The sequence below is a fragment of the Schistocerca americana genome, chromosome 1 (genome assembly GCF_021461395.2).
Source record: "Schistocerca americana isolate TAMUIC-IGC-003095 chromosome 1, iqSchAmer2.1, whole genome shotgun sequence".
NCBI lineage: Eukaryota > Metazoa > Arthropoda > Insecta > Orthoptera > Acrididae > Schistocerca > Schistocerca americana.
The window spans coordinates 101,533,651-101,549,811 of NC_060119.1; the positions used below are offsets into that span (position 1 = coordinate 101,533,651).

The following is a 16,161-nucleotide window of genomic DNA, read 5'->3' on the forward strand; positions in this document are numbered from 1 at the left end:
TCTGCGGCCGTCGCCGCCTCAGCCAGCGACGCAGCGCCGCTGACGAAGCTCCGTTGCTCCCCGCAACGGCCCGGAAACGCAGCGGAGCGCTTCTGGGCCAGGCACAAGCTGCTGCCGATGCCGGAGCCGGCGACGATCGCGCGGCGCGGGCGGCGGCGGTGGGGGTAGCAGTAGCGCGTGGTGGGGGGTCGTCGGTTCCGCAGGCGGCCGCGTAGCGGCGCTGGCGGCGGCGGCACGGCGGCGCGCGCTCGGCAAAGCTCTCGCAGTAGCGGCGCTGCTTCGCTCGTGGTCGGTTGCGAGGACCCAGTACATCTCCGTACGTCCTCCCGCCTGTCCGAACGCCGACGCACCGACACGCTCGACCGCATCCGGCACGTCGCTATAGCAACGATAGCCGCTCGCACGATGCGAGACTAACGACAAGAACCGAAACGACCCCTGTGACTAATATACACAAAGTGGCCGGCGAAACTCGACGAAAGCAACTTTGTTTTCTTTTTTTCCTTCCCTCCTGTTTCTCATTTGCAACTTCTTTCTTTTTGCGGAAGTCGTCGAATAGTGCATGACAGCTGAAGCAAACTGCGGGTATTCTATCGTGTGCGTGTGACCTGGTCGCCGGCCGACAATGGCGAGTGCGTGCAGTGGATTGTTGTGGGCCGCTGCGGTTGCGGCGGTGACAGTCGCGCTCTGTGCGTGGGAGGTGACCGCCGGACCCGCGCTGCTCAAGAACGGCGGCTACGACGGCGTCATCGTCGCCATCGACGACTCCGTCCCGGCCGACAACTGCAGAGCCATCCTCAACAACCTGGAGGTAGGCCCCGCTCAGCCGCGCCGTGAAAGTGTCTGCAACAAGTGATGCCTGTGTGCGCCACTGGGCGAAAGTGTCCGACAAATTAACAAGCAAATGTTCAGTGTGGAAAACATATATATATCACCTATCGTATCCACTTGTACAGCTTAACTTTTGTGCTTTATCACCACCGACTTGCCAATATGATTACTGGCGTCTCTGTAGACTTGCAAATATTCGTCGCGGTAAAAAAAAAAAAGAGCTTTCGAATCTCACAGTCTGTCGAACCAAGTATGTAATATCGGAGTGCATTAAACGATCTCACACAATGTTCATGTCAGAAGAACAGTATTGTACCTGCTGATTGGTTTCGCACAGGTTGAGGCACGAAACTATAAAACCGCCTTAGCGAACTACAGAAATGTGGTTGTTTACTTTCACAACGGTGTATCGTATCCCTACATGCCACATTACTAACAGTATAATTCGAAAAGAATTGTAGCTCAGCTACAAATGAAATTATCGTTTGCCACAAACGGTGACATTTTAACATGGACAATTTTGAAACGCGACAGTACGTCAGTGCATAAACATTGTATTATGTCGCAATCTCGGCTGTCTTTTGAAAGACCTTTTTGGATGTATTTATTCCTCTGAGTGGTCATGATTTCTCTAAATAACTGCACATGATTTTCTTATAATTTTTGACGATGAGTGATTTACGCAGACTTGATTGTTTGCGGAACTTACGTCAGCTCAAGTGTTCGAAAACGGTCGGATTGTCGCAACTGTAGTGACACAACGTTACAAATTCATCCAGTTGTTGAACCGTTTTTTAGAAAATTCATAGGATCAACGCGCAGCAATATGATTTTCTTATAATTTTTGACGATGAGTGATTTACGCAGACTTGATTGTTTGCGGAACTTACTTCAGCTCAAGTGTTCGAAAACGGTCGGATTGTCGCAACTGTAGTGACACAACGTTACAAATTCATCCAGTTGTTGAACCGTTTTTTAGAAAATTCATAGGGTCAACGCGCAGCAATATGATTTTCTTATAATTTTTGACGACTAGTGATTTACGCAGACTTGATTGTTTGCGGAACTTACTTCAGCTCAAGTGTTCGAAAACGGTCGGATTGTCGCAACTGTAGTGACACAACGTTACAAATTCATCCAGTTGTTGAACCGTTTTTTTAGAAAATTCATAGGATCAACACGCAGCAATACGTCGAAGGCGCGACAAAATACGTAACGCTGTAATTCATAGAAACAACGTTTGGAAGAGCAAAGATCTGTACTGTACATGAGTGTTTCGTCTCGTCGGGATACGACGCGATAGGTTCTGCAACGGAATTTAAGTGACAGGAATCATCAACTTTTCTACGTAGCGCAGCCTGTGTATCTAAATACTAACTAAATTTAAGCAAAAAAAAATAAAATCAGCCGGTACATATCACGCATCTGAACGGACGAACCCGTCAGCAAATTCACAGTATTTCTCGAAAGTACTCCAGTAACTTTTGCAGCAATAAACTTCCACTCTGCAATAAATATTTCTAAATGCACAAACATATCTGTTACGGACTCAGTGAATGACGTCGTGATTCCGCTACCGTGGTATCTTACAAGCGGACAGAGCAACGCGTAGTATTTGGAGACTGAGGATTCCGTGGTATAGCGATGACGACAATATTAAACAGTGACAGGAGTCATACCGCTTTATATTGAAAGGACGTCTTGTTATGACTAATACAGCTGGCTGTAACCGTCACTATTTTATCTCCACTACTCGTTTCGGAGGGTTATACGTCACCACATGGCGTTACTTCAGTTAATACAGAAGTGGACTCGTGTAACTTGTGGCTCTGTTTCCAGTAGTGACAGGCGCCATTTCTTGTAGTGTATACATCATATGCACTTTGTATACACCTGTTGTATACACGATACACGCATCTCTTAGTAATTACCATTAAAGCTGATGATGACAGAGATTTAACTTGTCCGAAACGCGTATAACGGATTCCGAAGCTGTGCAGAAATGTGTTACATGATGCGGATAACTCTAAGAAGTGTCACCAATGTTGCACGCACGTGTTAGTATTCGGATAGTTCAACGAAAACGATAAGTTCGTTTTTTCGACGCTTAGTTATGGTGACGATTTTGCTCGAGAATCAGGCAGTCAACTACGTCAGTTGTTCAACAACTTACGGGAATGCAGCCGGATGACGTCTTCGACAACGGCCGACGTTTGGATAGGTGAACAACCAATTATTCCGTAGGCACATTTGTCGAAGACGGCAATCGTCTGCATTCCCATAAGTTATTAGAATATTTCATACGTCGGAGTAAACTCAAGACTGGCCACATCAGTAACAGACAATTTTATACACGAAGCGCTGCGTACGTCGCGTATTATTTATTGGTGCGACGGCTTCAGATCTGCAATACAGACAGTGCGATAGCTGTCACTAGCATTAGCTGGTGCAGCCGTCAAAACCAATGCCGGTATTAGCTATCATACTCCTCATATTTCACACTTGAAGATAGCTTTCTTCGGCCGCAACACGTCTTACCAGTAGTTAATACTCGATCTAATTTCTAAATTCCTAGACTTGCAGAAGGCTTTTGACAGCGTTCCTCGTAAGTAGCTTCTGATCATATTGCGCGCTTATATAGACTAACGTCTCAGTTGTGCTACAAGATCCGTAATTTACTGATAGATAGGTCACAGTTCCGAGTAATTGACGGGAAGTCATTAGTGAAACGGAAATATCTGTGGTCTCCCATGGAAGTGTTATAGGCCTTAAGCTGTTTTAATCAATACAAACAATTTAGAAGACAATCTGAGCAGCCCTCATAGATTGTTTGCATTTAGTGCTGTCGTTTACAATCTAATAATGTCTTCAGAAAATTAAAAGGGAATTGCGAAAAGTTGATCTAGAACAAAAAGTGTTAATTCGTCGACAAGAGTATTGTAGAATTTCGGGTATACAATAGATCGCCTAGGGGTCAGAATGACATGTTAGATTGGGATCTTGAGATAGAATACGTTTTGAGTAAGGCGGAGCAAAGACTACGTTTTATTGGCGGAATACTAAGAGATGGAACAAATCTCTGTGGAGAGGCTGCCTACGCTACGTTTGTCCATCACTTTCTGGAGTATTGCTGCGCTGTGTGGGATCAGGATTGACGGAGGACATCGAAAAAGTTCAAAGAACGGAAGCTCGGTTTGTATTATTGTGAAACAGGAGGGATTGTCAAGGATATGATAAGGATGTTAGGGTGACAGCGATTAAAACAAAAGGCTTATTTCGTTGCAGCAAGATCTTTTCACGAAATTTCAATCACCAATCCTTTCCTCTGAATGCCAAAATATTTTCTTGGCTCCCACCTAGCCAAGGGGAAGTGACCATCGTAATAAAATAAGAGAAATCAGAGCTCGTAAGAGAAGCCTTAGGGGTTCATTTAACCCACGTGCTGTACAAAAACAACGGTCGAATAATAATTTGAAACTCGACGGTGAACTCTCTGCGAAACATTTAAGCGTGAATTACAAAGTAGTTATGTTAGTGTAGATAAAGTTGAAGGTTCTTTTTTTCTGCCTCTCTGTGATTTCATACGCTGTAATCAACCACGAGACATAATGTATGTGAGAGGGTTGCAATGCGGCGCATAGGAGACGCCCCACATGGAGGAGAGGAAAAGGCTTTGCTAGCCGCGGCCGAAGAGTCGCCGTCGACTGGATCTGTCCAGTGCTTCCAGCCGCGGCACGCGCCGGCGCTCGATCGCCGTGTCGTCCGGACTCCCTGGAGAGGGTGAGTGAGGGGGGCCTGAGAGCCCGGGACAATCTCTCGGCGCTCTCGCGTGGCTTTACTGCCCGGCCCAGCAGCTTTCGGTAAAGGCGTGAATTTTAATGCGCGGCCGGAAAGTACGGCGGAGGTGCCATAAAGTCCCCGGTGCGCGCGGCGCAGAGTAATCTTGAGCGCCAGGCGCCGGGCTGCGGAAGTCGACTCGCGCCTCTTATAATTTCTGTGAAAGCACCGAGAGAACCGCTGCACTAAAAAGGTGGAGAAAACTGTCGAGAGCGCTTAATAACTGACTTTATTTATAAGGTCGTTTCGGCTACTGGCATCATCAGCTCAAAAACAGGACTTGGAAAACACAATTCAGTCTCAGTATCAATAAAATCTACGCCTAATCTGGACGATAACTGTGTTGAGGGTTCGATTAGGCGTAATTTTCAGTAGTATTGACAGTGAACCTCGTTTTACAAGTTGCATGTTTTGACCTGATGATGGCGATAACCGAAATTACGTAATACATAAACTCAAATATTAAACGATTTTATTCGCAAAATATTCGCAATTATCATGTATTCATTCGATAAATTTATTTCCTCTACAATGAAGTGTCTGGCAGAGCATTCATCGAACCATCTTCGAGCTACTTATCTACCTTTCCACTCTCGAAGAGCGTGCGGGAAAAATGAACACTTCAATCTTTCTGTGCTAACTGCGATATTATTATTATGATCATGTCTCCCTATTTACGTGAGTGCCAACAAGATATTTTCAAACTCTGAGCAGAAGTTGGTGATTTAAATTTCATGAGATGATCATTCCGTAGCGAAAAACGCCTTTGTTCTAACGACTGTCCGTGGCAATGTCTCCCTTATTTTGCAATAATACAGAACGAGCTGCCCTTCTTTGAAATTTTGCGATGTCCTCCGTCAATCCCCTCTGATGCTGATCGCACGCCGCGCAGCAGTACTCCAGAAGAGGGCGTGTTGTAAGCAGTGTTTTAGTAGACCTGTTACTTTTTCTTTCTGTCAATAAACCGCAGTCTTTTCTCTGCGTGATTTATCGTGAAACCAAAATTTTGTGGACTTTTTTTGTGCTCATGTGGATGACTTCACACTTTGCATTATTTAGAGTGAATTGCCACTTTTCGCACCATACAGATATTATGTCTGGATCATTTTGCAAATCATTTTGATCACCTGATGACATTACATGACGGTAAATGACAGCACCATCTGCAAAGAATTTAAGAGGTCTGCTCAGGGTTTCTCCTAAATTGTTTAGGTGGATCAGGAACAGCAGAGGGCCTATGACACTTCCTTGCGAAACGCCAGAATTGCTTCTGTTTTATTCGATGACTTTCCGTCAGTTATTACGAACCGTGACCTTTCTGAAAGGAAATCAAGAATCCAGTGAGACAACTGAGACGATACTCCGGAGCCACGCAATTTGATTAGAAAGCCTGTGAGAAGCTGGATCGAAAGCCTTCCGGAAAACTGAGAGTATGGAATCAGGTTGACATCCCCTGTCAATAGCTCTCATTACTTCGTGAGAACGTTTCGCACGGAAGGTATTTTCTGAATCAGTGTTCGTTATTTGTCAATAAATCGTTTTCTTCTAGGTAATTCATTATGTTCGATGTTTCAAAACTCTACTGCAAATCGGCTTACGGATATACAGATATAGTTACGGACGTTAAACATCGTAAAGTCATTTAACATTTCAATGAACGTAAGTCGTCAAATCATCACATCTAATCTTTCATGACATGACTATATGCTGCACATTCATTGAAATGTTAAATGGCTTTATGATGTTCGAAGTGCCTAACGATATTTTTATATCTCTAAGAAGCTCTTTGTGTATTACGCACATCCGAAGATGGCAAATATTTACCGAAACCGGTAATGTGACTATTTTTGATACATCTAATCTATGGTCAAAATAATAAGTTGTTACACGAACGTTACAAAATTCGCATGCTATCAGTTTAAAAAAAGGGGGACAAGGGCGGGGATATTTTCTCGTAACTTCCCTCCCTCTATATTCTGCTGATTTTCAATGGAAACTGTTTTCTTTGCTGCTTTGGGACTTCCGTAAGCGATGTGTAAATAAGAGAACGCGCTTCGTATGAAACCTCCCCGAACTTCCTAAAACAGAAACGTCTTGTCTTTTCTTTATGAATAGTAAGAGCTCTTCAGTTTTAAATGAAAAAGGATAACAGCTCATACCATGTGCTTCATCTGTTTCGCTCGTTAGTAACACACTTACTAACAGTGGTTAGACCCAAACGTGCTCATGCAAATTTAGTTGCATTTTCACACAGGAGTTTTCCATCGCAGGTTTCCTTTCCCAAGTTACACCTTCATGTTATAAGAGTTTACAGTCGTCTTAATAGTTATTCGAGCAATGATACAACCTACTAACTAATGTTGCTGACAGAGCATGGCGATACTGACTTTTCTACTGACTCCGGGTGTACTTACTGGCATCCTGAGCAAGTAAACCGATCAGTCACCCAGTTGCCTGGAAACTTCACATAAATGCGCGTCTGCGGCAACGCTTGGGTATTGTGAAACAATGGTGCCTCCTGCCGGAAAAGGCGCATTCATCTGCGAACATTCCAGAGAACAAACGATGCGTAAGGGGTGCGACTGACTCTATGATTGATTACCTTAGCCGCTATCGAAATTCGTGTCCCTTACGATATTGAGACTCCTTTCCGTTCGACTCGCGGAGAGCGTATGGGAAGAATGACTGTTCGTACGCTTCTGTGCGAACTGCAGTTTACCTAATTTCATCTGTTCCATCTCTACGAGATTAGACTTTTCTGTCGTGAAAGACGGTCCGTAAACTTTTTTAAGCAGGTTACACAGCGAGTTACACAGTGCCTTTGCGTCCAGTGTCAACCATCTAAGTCTTGCCAACAATCATGTTACACTCTCCCGCCATTCAGACAAGCCTGTGACCGTTCTACGTACAGGCTCAACGACCCCTGTTGGTCTACCTGATGCTAGTCCCACAGATTTCAAGCAGCTCCTTCAAGTGTTTCATACGCAATCTGCATTGTAGACAAGCTGCAGTTCCCAGTACGCTACCGATGAATCGTACCCTCCCATTTGCTACAACTGAGCCTATTTACATTTCCAGTTTATACCTCTGCTCTCATGCATATCTGTATCTTATGACTGACTCTATTTGTGGTTCATAAATTCTACAGTCATAAAGATACCGTCTTTTTAAATTTGGTTAGGTGTTCAGTTTTGTATTTCTCTACTGTAGCATCCAGTCTGACGTTTTGTCGAGATGTAACTCGATATTGTGCAGTTTTTGTACCTCGTATATAAATTCCTGATAGTAACAACAATCTTCTAACTAAAGTCACGCCGACTCGTCATAAAGATGTGTTTCGCGCTTGATGTGCATGTCGGGTGCCGCAGTTTGGTAAACTGTGGAAAGGCATCTTTACCCCGAGACCCCTGGAAGAAGGCTGATGTGAACTGCCGTCTCGCCATCTACAAGGTGTTTTTAATTTTCGGTAATTGAGCCAGTGCAGACGAACGTTATTTGCTGTATGGGTACCAAACTTTGTAGGAATGACGTTCAGACAGTGTACGCTACGTGATTTGCACTGTTAGTAGCGTTAGGTGTCATGACTTGCCGTTAGGCGCCGATACTGGTATGCTGACGTAGGGTTGAAACACAAGTATTGGTGTGCATTGCAGCTGCAAACAGTCGACATTGATCTGTGCAAGGTGAGCAGGACTTTACTCGTAAAGCCGTTCTATCGAGACAGCAGAAATCGTGCTTCTGCTCGTCGCCAGTACCGATGCGTTGCAGGAAACGGGAGAGGCCCCTCTTTCCGTACCGAGGTTGAGGAACACGATTCGAAAGTTCAAATTAAATGGTGATTTGGGAATTGCTCCTGGGAAAGCCCGTCGGCCAAATTGCGCCACAAATTGTTGAAGAAGTTATTGTTGCTGTGGATGAGAACGTTGGATACAGTGCGCGATTTTCAACAGTGCATGTGCCGTGTCACGACAGCTGAACGTTGCATGGCTCACCGTTCGGAATGTGATGCGAACGATTGTGAAATGGTATTTCTAGTGCGGTTCCAGGCTATCGTGGATGCAGACGGTCGCGACGTTGAACAACGTTTGTTATCTGGGTCGTAAACATGGTTCGCAGTTAACACGTTACCCTCCCATATGGAAATTAAAATGTGTTTCTTTCAACGGTTCATTCATTATGTCTCTTCCGCATTTCCTTACAAATCTTTCCACACAGTTTCACTGCCCTGCATTACTCGTTTTTCATGGAGGCCATCTCAAGTAGCGAACGTTTAATTGTAACTACACTGCGTATCCACAATTCCTGAAGAAAAGAGGTGTGCTACAAGCGAGTGCAGGCTTTCGTACAATCCTCTAACCTGTGGATGTACGACACAAGCAACAGCCGCCAGCTTACGCTGCCCAAGAGCACGCCAGGTATTACTGGAATGTGTGGGTGTAGGGGACTCTCTATCCAGGATAAAGTATAGCGTCAGGAAAGCGGATATGTAGCGCGCAGTTCATTGCGTAGCACCCAGTAGCTCATCACGGTAAAGTGTGCGGTTTCCAACTCGAAAAAATCTGTCGGCTCAGAAATGCGAAAAACTGAACGACGGCGACAGTTGTATTCATGTGCGTACGCGAGGTAGCAGAGAAGTGCAGACGTGGAACTCTTGCTCGGGAAGAGAGAGATTCGAACCCAAGGCTGTCCATCCTTAGTTACTGTGCCACACCTACCCTCAAAAGCTTCCAACGGATGGCAGAATATTTCGTTGAACAAGCTATGCCCTTAGGCTAAGCTAATACAGTTTCTTCGCTGCTGCCCCTGCTATTCGCGGAAAGAAGTCCTAGCTGACTTGCGTAGTACGTAGGTGAAAAATTTTATTCTCTAAGGAAAAGCAGCGTCTGATCACTAGAACCAGATTAGAAGCAGTCCCGATCGTTACGTAGTTGTGCTGTTTCAGATATAGAACCGCCGTCACTTCGATACAACATCAACGCTGCTGCGGAAGCTTCTGTAAAGTACTGCCAAGTGCGTGGCAGAGACTATTTCCCATTTTACTACGTTATTAAGGCTTCTGCCCTTTCCGCTCATGTATGAAGCGCTTCACCGCGCGTTGCAATTAGCGCAATCTTGTCCTAGCGGTCTCTACGGAAGCTATACGTAAGGGGTTGTAGTAATCTTCTAAAGTCATAATTTAAATCTGCTTCGTCGTACGTGCATTATCGCGGGAAAGTATGCGTCCATCTTCGACCGCCTGCAGCTAAGTTTTTCCAGCATCTCTGCGATGCCTCAAATAAATTTGTAACCATTCACGTTATCCACATTCGTACATGGTCAGTAGCCACTGTTAGCCACTTTTGACGTCCGTCCCACACACTCGACTCGCACAAGTGACTTGTAAGCTGTCTCCTTTGTGGACTCACTTCGTTTTTCCAGTATCCTACCACTGAAGCGTAGTCTGCCAACTGCGTTACCTATTTTGATCTTAGTAGGTGTTAGTGAATTGGGAACAGCAACCCACTTAACTGTCTCAGGAGTTTTGTAGGCCTAAAATCGCTTTCCAAAAGTAAGTGGCGATCTGCACTGTTTTAAGATCAGGCGTGAACACTTCAGCAAAAGAGGAACTTTACTGCTGTACGATTTCAGGTCCACAGTAGTAGGAATGAAGAGACGGGACTCGTTCAGGTCGTTGTCAATCGCACGACACTCGTTCCACACTCGGTAAACAGCCCCATTCATTTCTGGAGTTAAGAATGATGAAGCAAATGAGAACAAGGTGTTTTAATAGTGCTTGTTTCGATTTACTGTATCAGAACTAGTTTAAAGTCAGTCACTTCGTTACGTAAAATATATAGCAATTTGCAGTCTTAAATTGTACTTCACCAGAAGAGGATATTGTACATAAAGAATCGTCCGCGCCTCTGGAGAAAGAAATACCATGACAGCTAGGTATTGTTAGATTCATTAAACTGTCGTAAAATTATTGTATAAAGAGGCACACCAGCGTTCGTCTCTGTCCAGTATGCAAAGCACTGTGTTTGTACGGATTTCAGTTTACTGAGACGACATCAGTAACCAGCGTCTAACGAGTACGCCGAACTGAATAACGACCTCGTAGGCAATACTTTGAAACTGCAACAGATTGTAAACATTTCTCAGACGTAATCAGTAAGCGTTCAGCACTAATTTCGACAGAATACAGATAATTCGGCGTTTTTTACGAGAGATACGCTGTGCTGGCGTCTACTACAATTGTACTCAGTAGCACACTTGGAGCGCCCGACATAATAGCTGCCCTGTTACCAAATCTGCTCTTTTCTCACACTGCGGTGTCTCTGTTTCTCCTGTAACATTTTCCTATCAGGAGACAAGTACTTCCGTCATATTTACGGTACACTGGTCAAGTGCGAGACAGGCCTAACGTTGGAAGTCGTCGCAAACACGAAAACCGTTTGTCTCATCTGTTATGGCATATATAACACATGCTGTGATGTTACTGATTCTTCCGTTGCTTCTTGGATGAAAAACATAATTATAGTTCAAAACCACATTATTTTGTGTGTTCCGCAGGATTAATTTATTTAGTTGGACATTTTCGGATTATAAGGCCACCATCAGAAATCTTTTTTACGCTTGTTCTGAACTGAAAAGAAAAAAGAAGCAACTACCAGAACTTTTATATTTATATTTAATTCGATGTCCTAATCTCTATTCGGAGCCGAACAGATTCGTCTTTATTCACGGTTCTGTTGTTGTTTTCTTCAGTCCGAAACCTCATTTGTTGCAGCTCTCGATGCTATTTGTACAAGCCTCGTCATTTCCGAATAACTACTGCAGCCTACATCCGACTTTCCCTTTTTTTTTCAGCGTCTTCATTAGTTGCTCGATGTACCGGTCCAATCTTCAGCATTCTGCTACACCACCACATTTCAAAAGCTTCAGTTCTCTTCTTGTCTGAACTGTATATCGTCCACGTTTTACATCTGACTCCAGACAAATACCTCCAGAAAACATTCCTAACACTTGAATTTGTATTAAACGTTAACAAATTTCTCTTTCAGAAACGTTTTTCTTCCTGATGTCAGTCTGCATTTTATGTTCTCTCTGTTACGGCCTTTATCCGCCACCTTGCTGCCCAAATGACGAAATTCGTCTACTACTTCTGGTGTCTCATTTCCTAATCTGATTCCCTTAGCATCGTCTTATTTAATTCGATTACTTCCCATTACCTTTCTTTTATTTTTGTTGTTGTTCATCATGTAACCTCTTTTCAAGCCACAATCCATTCCGTCCAACTGCTCTTCCAAGTCCTTTGCTCTCTCCTACCGAAGAACGACGTCATCGGCAAACATCAAAGTTTTAATATCTTCACTTCGAAATTTATTCTTGAATTTCTTTACTGTTTGCTGAATGTATATGCATAGATTGAATAACATTGGGGCTAGGCGTATAAACTAACAGTCTTGCAACTTATTTCACTAGTTTCCATTGGTCTAAACGGGTTTCTTAAACTTTTTCAAACTCCTTAACTCCTGTGACAATAGATGTGGTGACCTCCATCTAAAGATGACGCATGCAGTTTGGCAGTGTAAATTATATTCGTTCTGCATTCTGGTTGGTACTACAAGCTTGTAAGCAGAGAATTATTTCGCATGTTAATGTAAAAAAATCCAAAAACCTCTATTCAAGAAAATCTTCCTATATGAATCATCCTAAAGAGGCATGTGTAGTATTCACTGTTATATAAAGCGAAAAAAAGCTTTTGCAGACTGTTAATGTTTTCGTACGGGAGACAACATGCGTTCGTGGCAGTCTACAGCTCCACTGCTTTACTGACTCCCTAAAAGATTTAAAGTCCGCATTATTACGGAAACTGATTGCACTTTTACCTGATACGAAACTTTGATTAATAGTTTTCCCCATTGAAGGAATTTCCAAACATTAATATTCAGTGGAAGACACATAAACCTCTCATTATAGAGAGGGTTATGTCTGTTTTTACAGATACGTCGGAAAAAAAAGAAAAACAAATCACGCTGGTCCGATACAAACTTAATATATTTTCGGTTCCTATGAAATCAATTATTTCTCTTCCGCGTTTGGAATCCTCACAGTTGCTAATTCACTAGACGCTACACACTTCGCAACGACGATCAAACTAACGCCCAGGTCGACTGTGTGTATGTAGCAGATTTTCCCATGCTGAAACACGTCTTCAGTGGTCCCCCAACGTTCCCATCGCATTCTGAAACGTGCCTACGTCTATTTGCTCATAGAGCTTCCTCAAATAAACTCTTTAAAAAATACGATGTGGCTTCTATCGACTCACGAGCGTAATGAGTTCGTGTATGTCGTAGAAGAGTCATCAAAGGCAAACACGCGATAATATTAGAGAAAATTAATTAGTAGTTCCGTACCTACCTGCACGAAAATAATAGCATCAGATATTGGGAAGAATCCTCTTTGGAAGATGGCACTTATCTTGTTGCGAAGGATTTTGTTCGTGTCGTCGTCCTTTCCTGAGCGAGATTTTTGCCAACTTTTCGCACTTTTTCTGCCTTCAGTGATCAACTATCACACGTCTGCTTAAAACAGATGATTTTTAAGCTCGTTAACAAGCTCTTCCCTCAGTTCACGTTGTTAGTTTACTGTGCACGAATTGTGCAATGACAAGTTCCATCGCTTAATGAGAACCTCAACTTCATGAAAGAGCTTTCGTGACTGTCAAATTTTATTAAGCACGTTTAGCGTTTACAGGTTGTTTATACTGATTACTCCGGTAATTACTTTCTCACTATGAGCACAAAATGCTTCCCCAGTTCATTTTAGCGTGGCGTAGATAAATGAAATTTGTTTCAACCTCCTGATCTGTGCTTTATTAGTGTCGCTATAGTTTTTGAAAGAAAAGCGATGTTGTTTGCCCCATGCGTTGTTTGCTTTGCCCCTAATAACCCCTATATCGACGGTATGTAGCCGTGTGCTCTTCCTTCCTTGTTGTTTATCAGTAATTTAGTTTAGGTCCACGCTTTGGTCATTACGCGCTACTTCAATATGCGGCGACATTTACCTGCCGACGTAAACCACTCTATCAGTTAATCCGGCGCGAGTGTTGTGACGCGTTAATGGACTTTCGCGCAACAGCGGTAAAGCGTTCAAACAGCGGCAAAGCTGACCGCCACCCAACATCCAACGAGGCCCTCGACGCAGCGGGTCGCGCCTGCTCGAGAGCGCGTAGGCAACCCGCCGCGCGCAACGCCGTTGCGGGCAGCGGTGCCTCCGCCTGACGGCAGCCACCACAAGTGTCTTCCGCGCTCGCGACGCCCTGGGTGCTAATTGCTCTCATAGGTTTCCCTGACCGCAAGAGACGCGCGTTCTTGCGGCCTGGCCGGGCCGCCAGGTTTTGTAGCGGTGTCGAGAAGGCGGCGAGACGGGAAGGGGGAGGGCGTCTCGGTCTCGCCGTTGCCATCGCTCTGGCCTGTGGGATCGTGTGGCTGACCGCAGGTGGCATTATTACGTCGCTACCGGGCTGGTCCAATTACAGGGGCGCGCGTGCCGTACTGCACCGCCAGTGGCCGCCATCCCACCACAGTGGGGTCACCAAACACACCTACGTCTACGGCGCAGCATGTTTCGTACTACTGCAGTTGGTTCGCATTCCACTCGCGTACACTCTGGCTTAAAATACGTTAATATTTAAAGATTTCTGACACGATCTGGTTTTTAAAATTTTATCTCGCAGTTTTCTGTACCCCACACTATTTAAATCGTGGGCTGTTCTGTCATCAATCTGACTGGTTTAATGCGGCCCAGCACGACTTATTTTCGTATGTCAACATATTTCAGAGTTACACTTGCACTCGAACTCCTCAATCATTTTTTGGGTGCATTCCTATCTCCGCATTGTCTTCCAGTTTTTTCCTTCTTCAGCTCCCTCAAGAACCATAAATTATTCCTTTATGTCTTAACACACACCCTCTCATCCTATCCTTTCTTCTTGTTAGTGTTTTTCACTCATTGCTTTTTTCGCTAATACGTCGGAGATGATACTCGTTCCTTACCTAATCACTTCATCTAACTTAAACATCCTACAGCACCAGATCTCAGACACTTCGATTCCCATCGTTTCTGGTTTTCCAGCAGTCCATGGTTCACGTCTATACAACGCTGTTCTTCAGACACACATTTCCATAAATTTATTCCTCAAATTAAAGCCAGTGATATATACTTGATATTTCCTTTGGCCAGGTATGCCACCTTCTCTTATGTTAGTCAGTTTCTTTATTCTCCTTGCTTCGTTTATCATCCGTGACTTTCTTTCCAAGGCAGCAGAAAGTCCGTTCGTCAAGCAATTTGCCCCTACTTTTCGTATAACCGTCGTCGCTAATCTCGTGTCTGGTGCTCCATAATCATTTCTGTCTTCCTTTCGTTTACTCTCTATCCATATTCTGTGCTGATGAGACTGTTTATTCCATCCATCAAGTGTTTCTCACTTTCAGTGTGGATAATAACGTCATCAGCGAATCTTATCTTTCACCCAGAGTTCAAACCACACTTCTCCTCCCCATCTTTTATTGGTTTCATTGATCTTCAATGTACACCCTCAACGACAAAAATATCGCGAAATAGTGTATACTGTTCAGATTTTTCACTTGTAACGAAGATGTTTCACTTCTCTTATGTATAAAAATTCTACACAACTGTATCCATTCGGTTCTTTGCTGCCTAAGAGCTGCCAAAAATCTCGTTTCGACATCTTGAACAATCTGTGGAATATCAGGAGTAGCAACATAACGCCCGTTGCTGTTTTCTGACTGAAACCTAACAGCACCAAGCGAGGTGGCGCAGTGGTTAGCGCACTGGACTCGCATTCGGGATGACGACGGTTCAAACCCGCGTCCTGCCATCCTGATTTAGGTTTTCCTTGATTTCCCTAAACCGCTTAAGGTAAATGGCGGGATGGTTCCTTCGAAAGGGCACGGCCGACTTCCATCCCCATCGTTCCCAAATTCAATAGGACCGTCGATCTCACTGTTTGCTACCCCCGCCCGCCCCCCCCCCCCCCCCCCCCCCCCGTCAAATCACCCAACTAACCAAATTTAACCGTTAGCAGCACTGTATCCTACCGTAGAAATATGATGTGTTTAACAGGATAGGTCTTTTCTTTGCATGAACTAGCCAAGTATGTATCTGTGTATTTACAAAATTAGTTGTAGTATTTTCAAAACCGTTGGAAACTGAATACGTCCACAGTATCAACATTATTTATTTAGTTATTTGCGATCATATTTACAATCTTGTGATTATGGCAGACCGTGATAGCTACAGTACTACATGAAATGGGAAAGTGTACCGTAATTTCATCATACAGTCTCTGTTTTGGCATAAGTTGAAGCATAATGTATTAATGATCTACTTCAGTAGATACGTTATTAACTATTTCTATGGAATTAAGTTGAAACTACGACTAGTTGCCAATTACACTTCCTACCTCTATTGCGTCCTGGTGTCAAT

The 16,161-nt window shown here is 44.0% G+C and overlaps 1 protein-coding gene across 1 annotated transcript in view; it reads left to right on the plus strand.

The window, feature by feature from the left end:
* Positions 1–283: 283 nt before the first annotated feature.
* The window catches only part of LOC124548990 (calcium-activated chloride channel regulator 1-like), a 369,808-nt gene continuing 353,930 nt past the window's right edge, over positions 284–16,161 (plus strand). Inside the window, exon 1 of the mRNA XM_047125209.1 lies at positions 284–811. Within this exon, the coding sequence (XP_046981165.1) occupies positions 626–811 (186 nt within the window). The 5' untranslated portion in view covers positions 284–625. The remainder of the gene's footprint in view (positions 812–16,161) is intronic.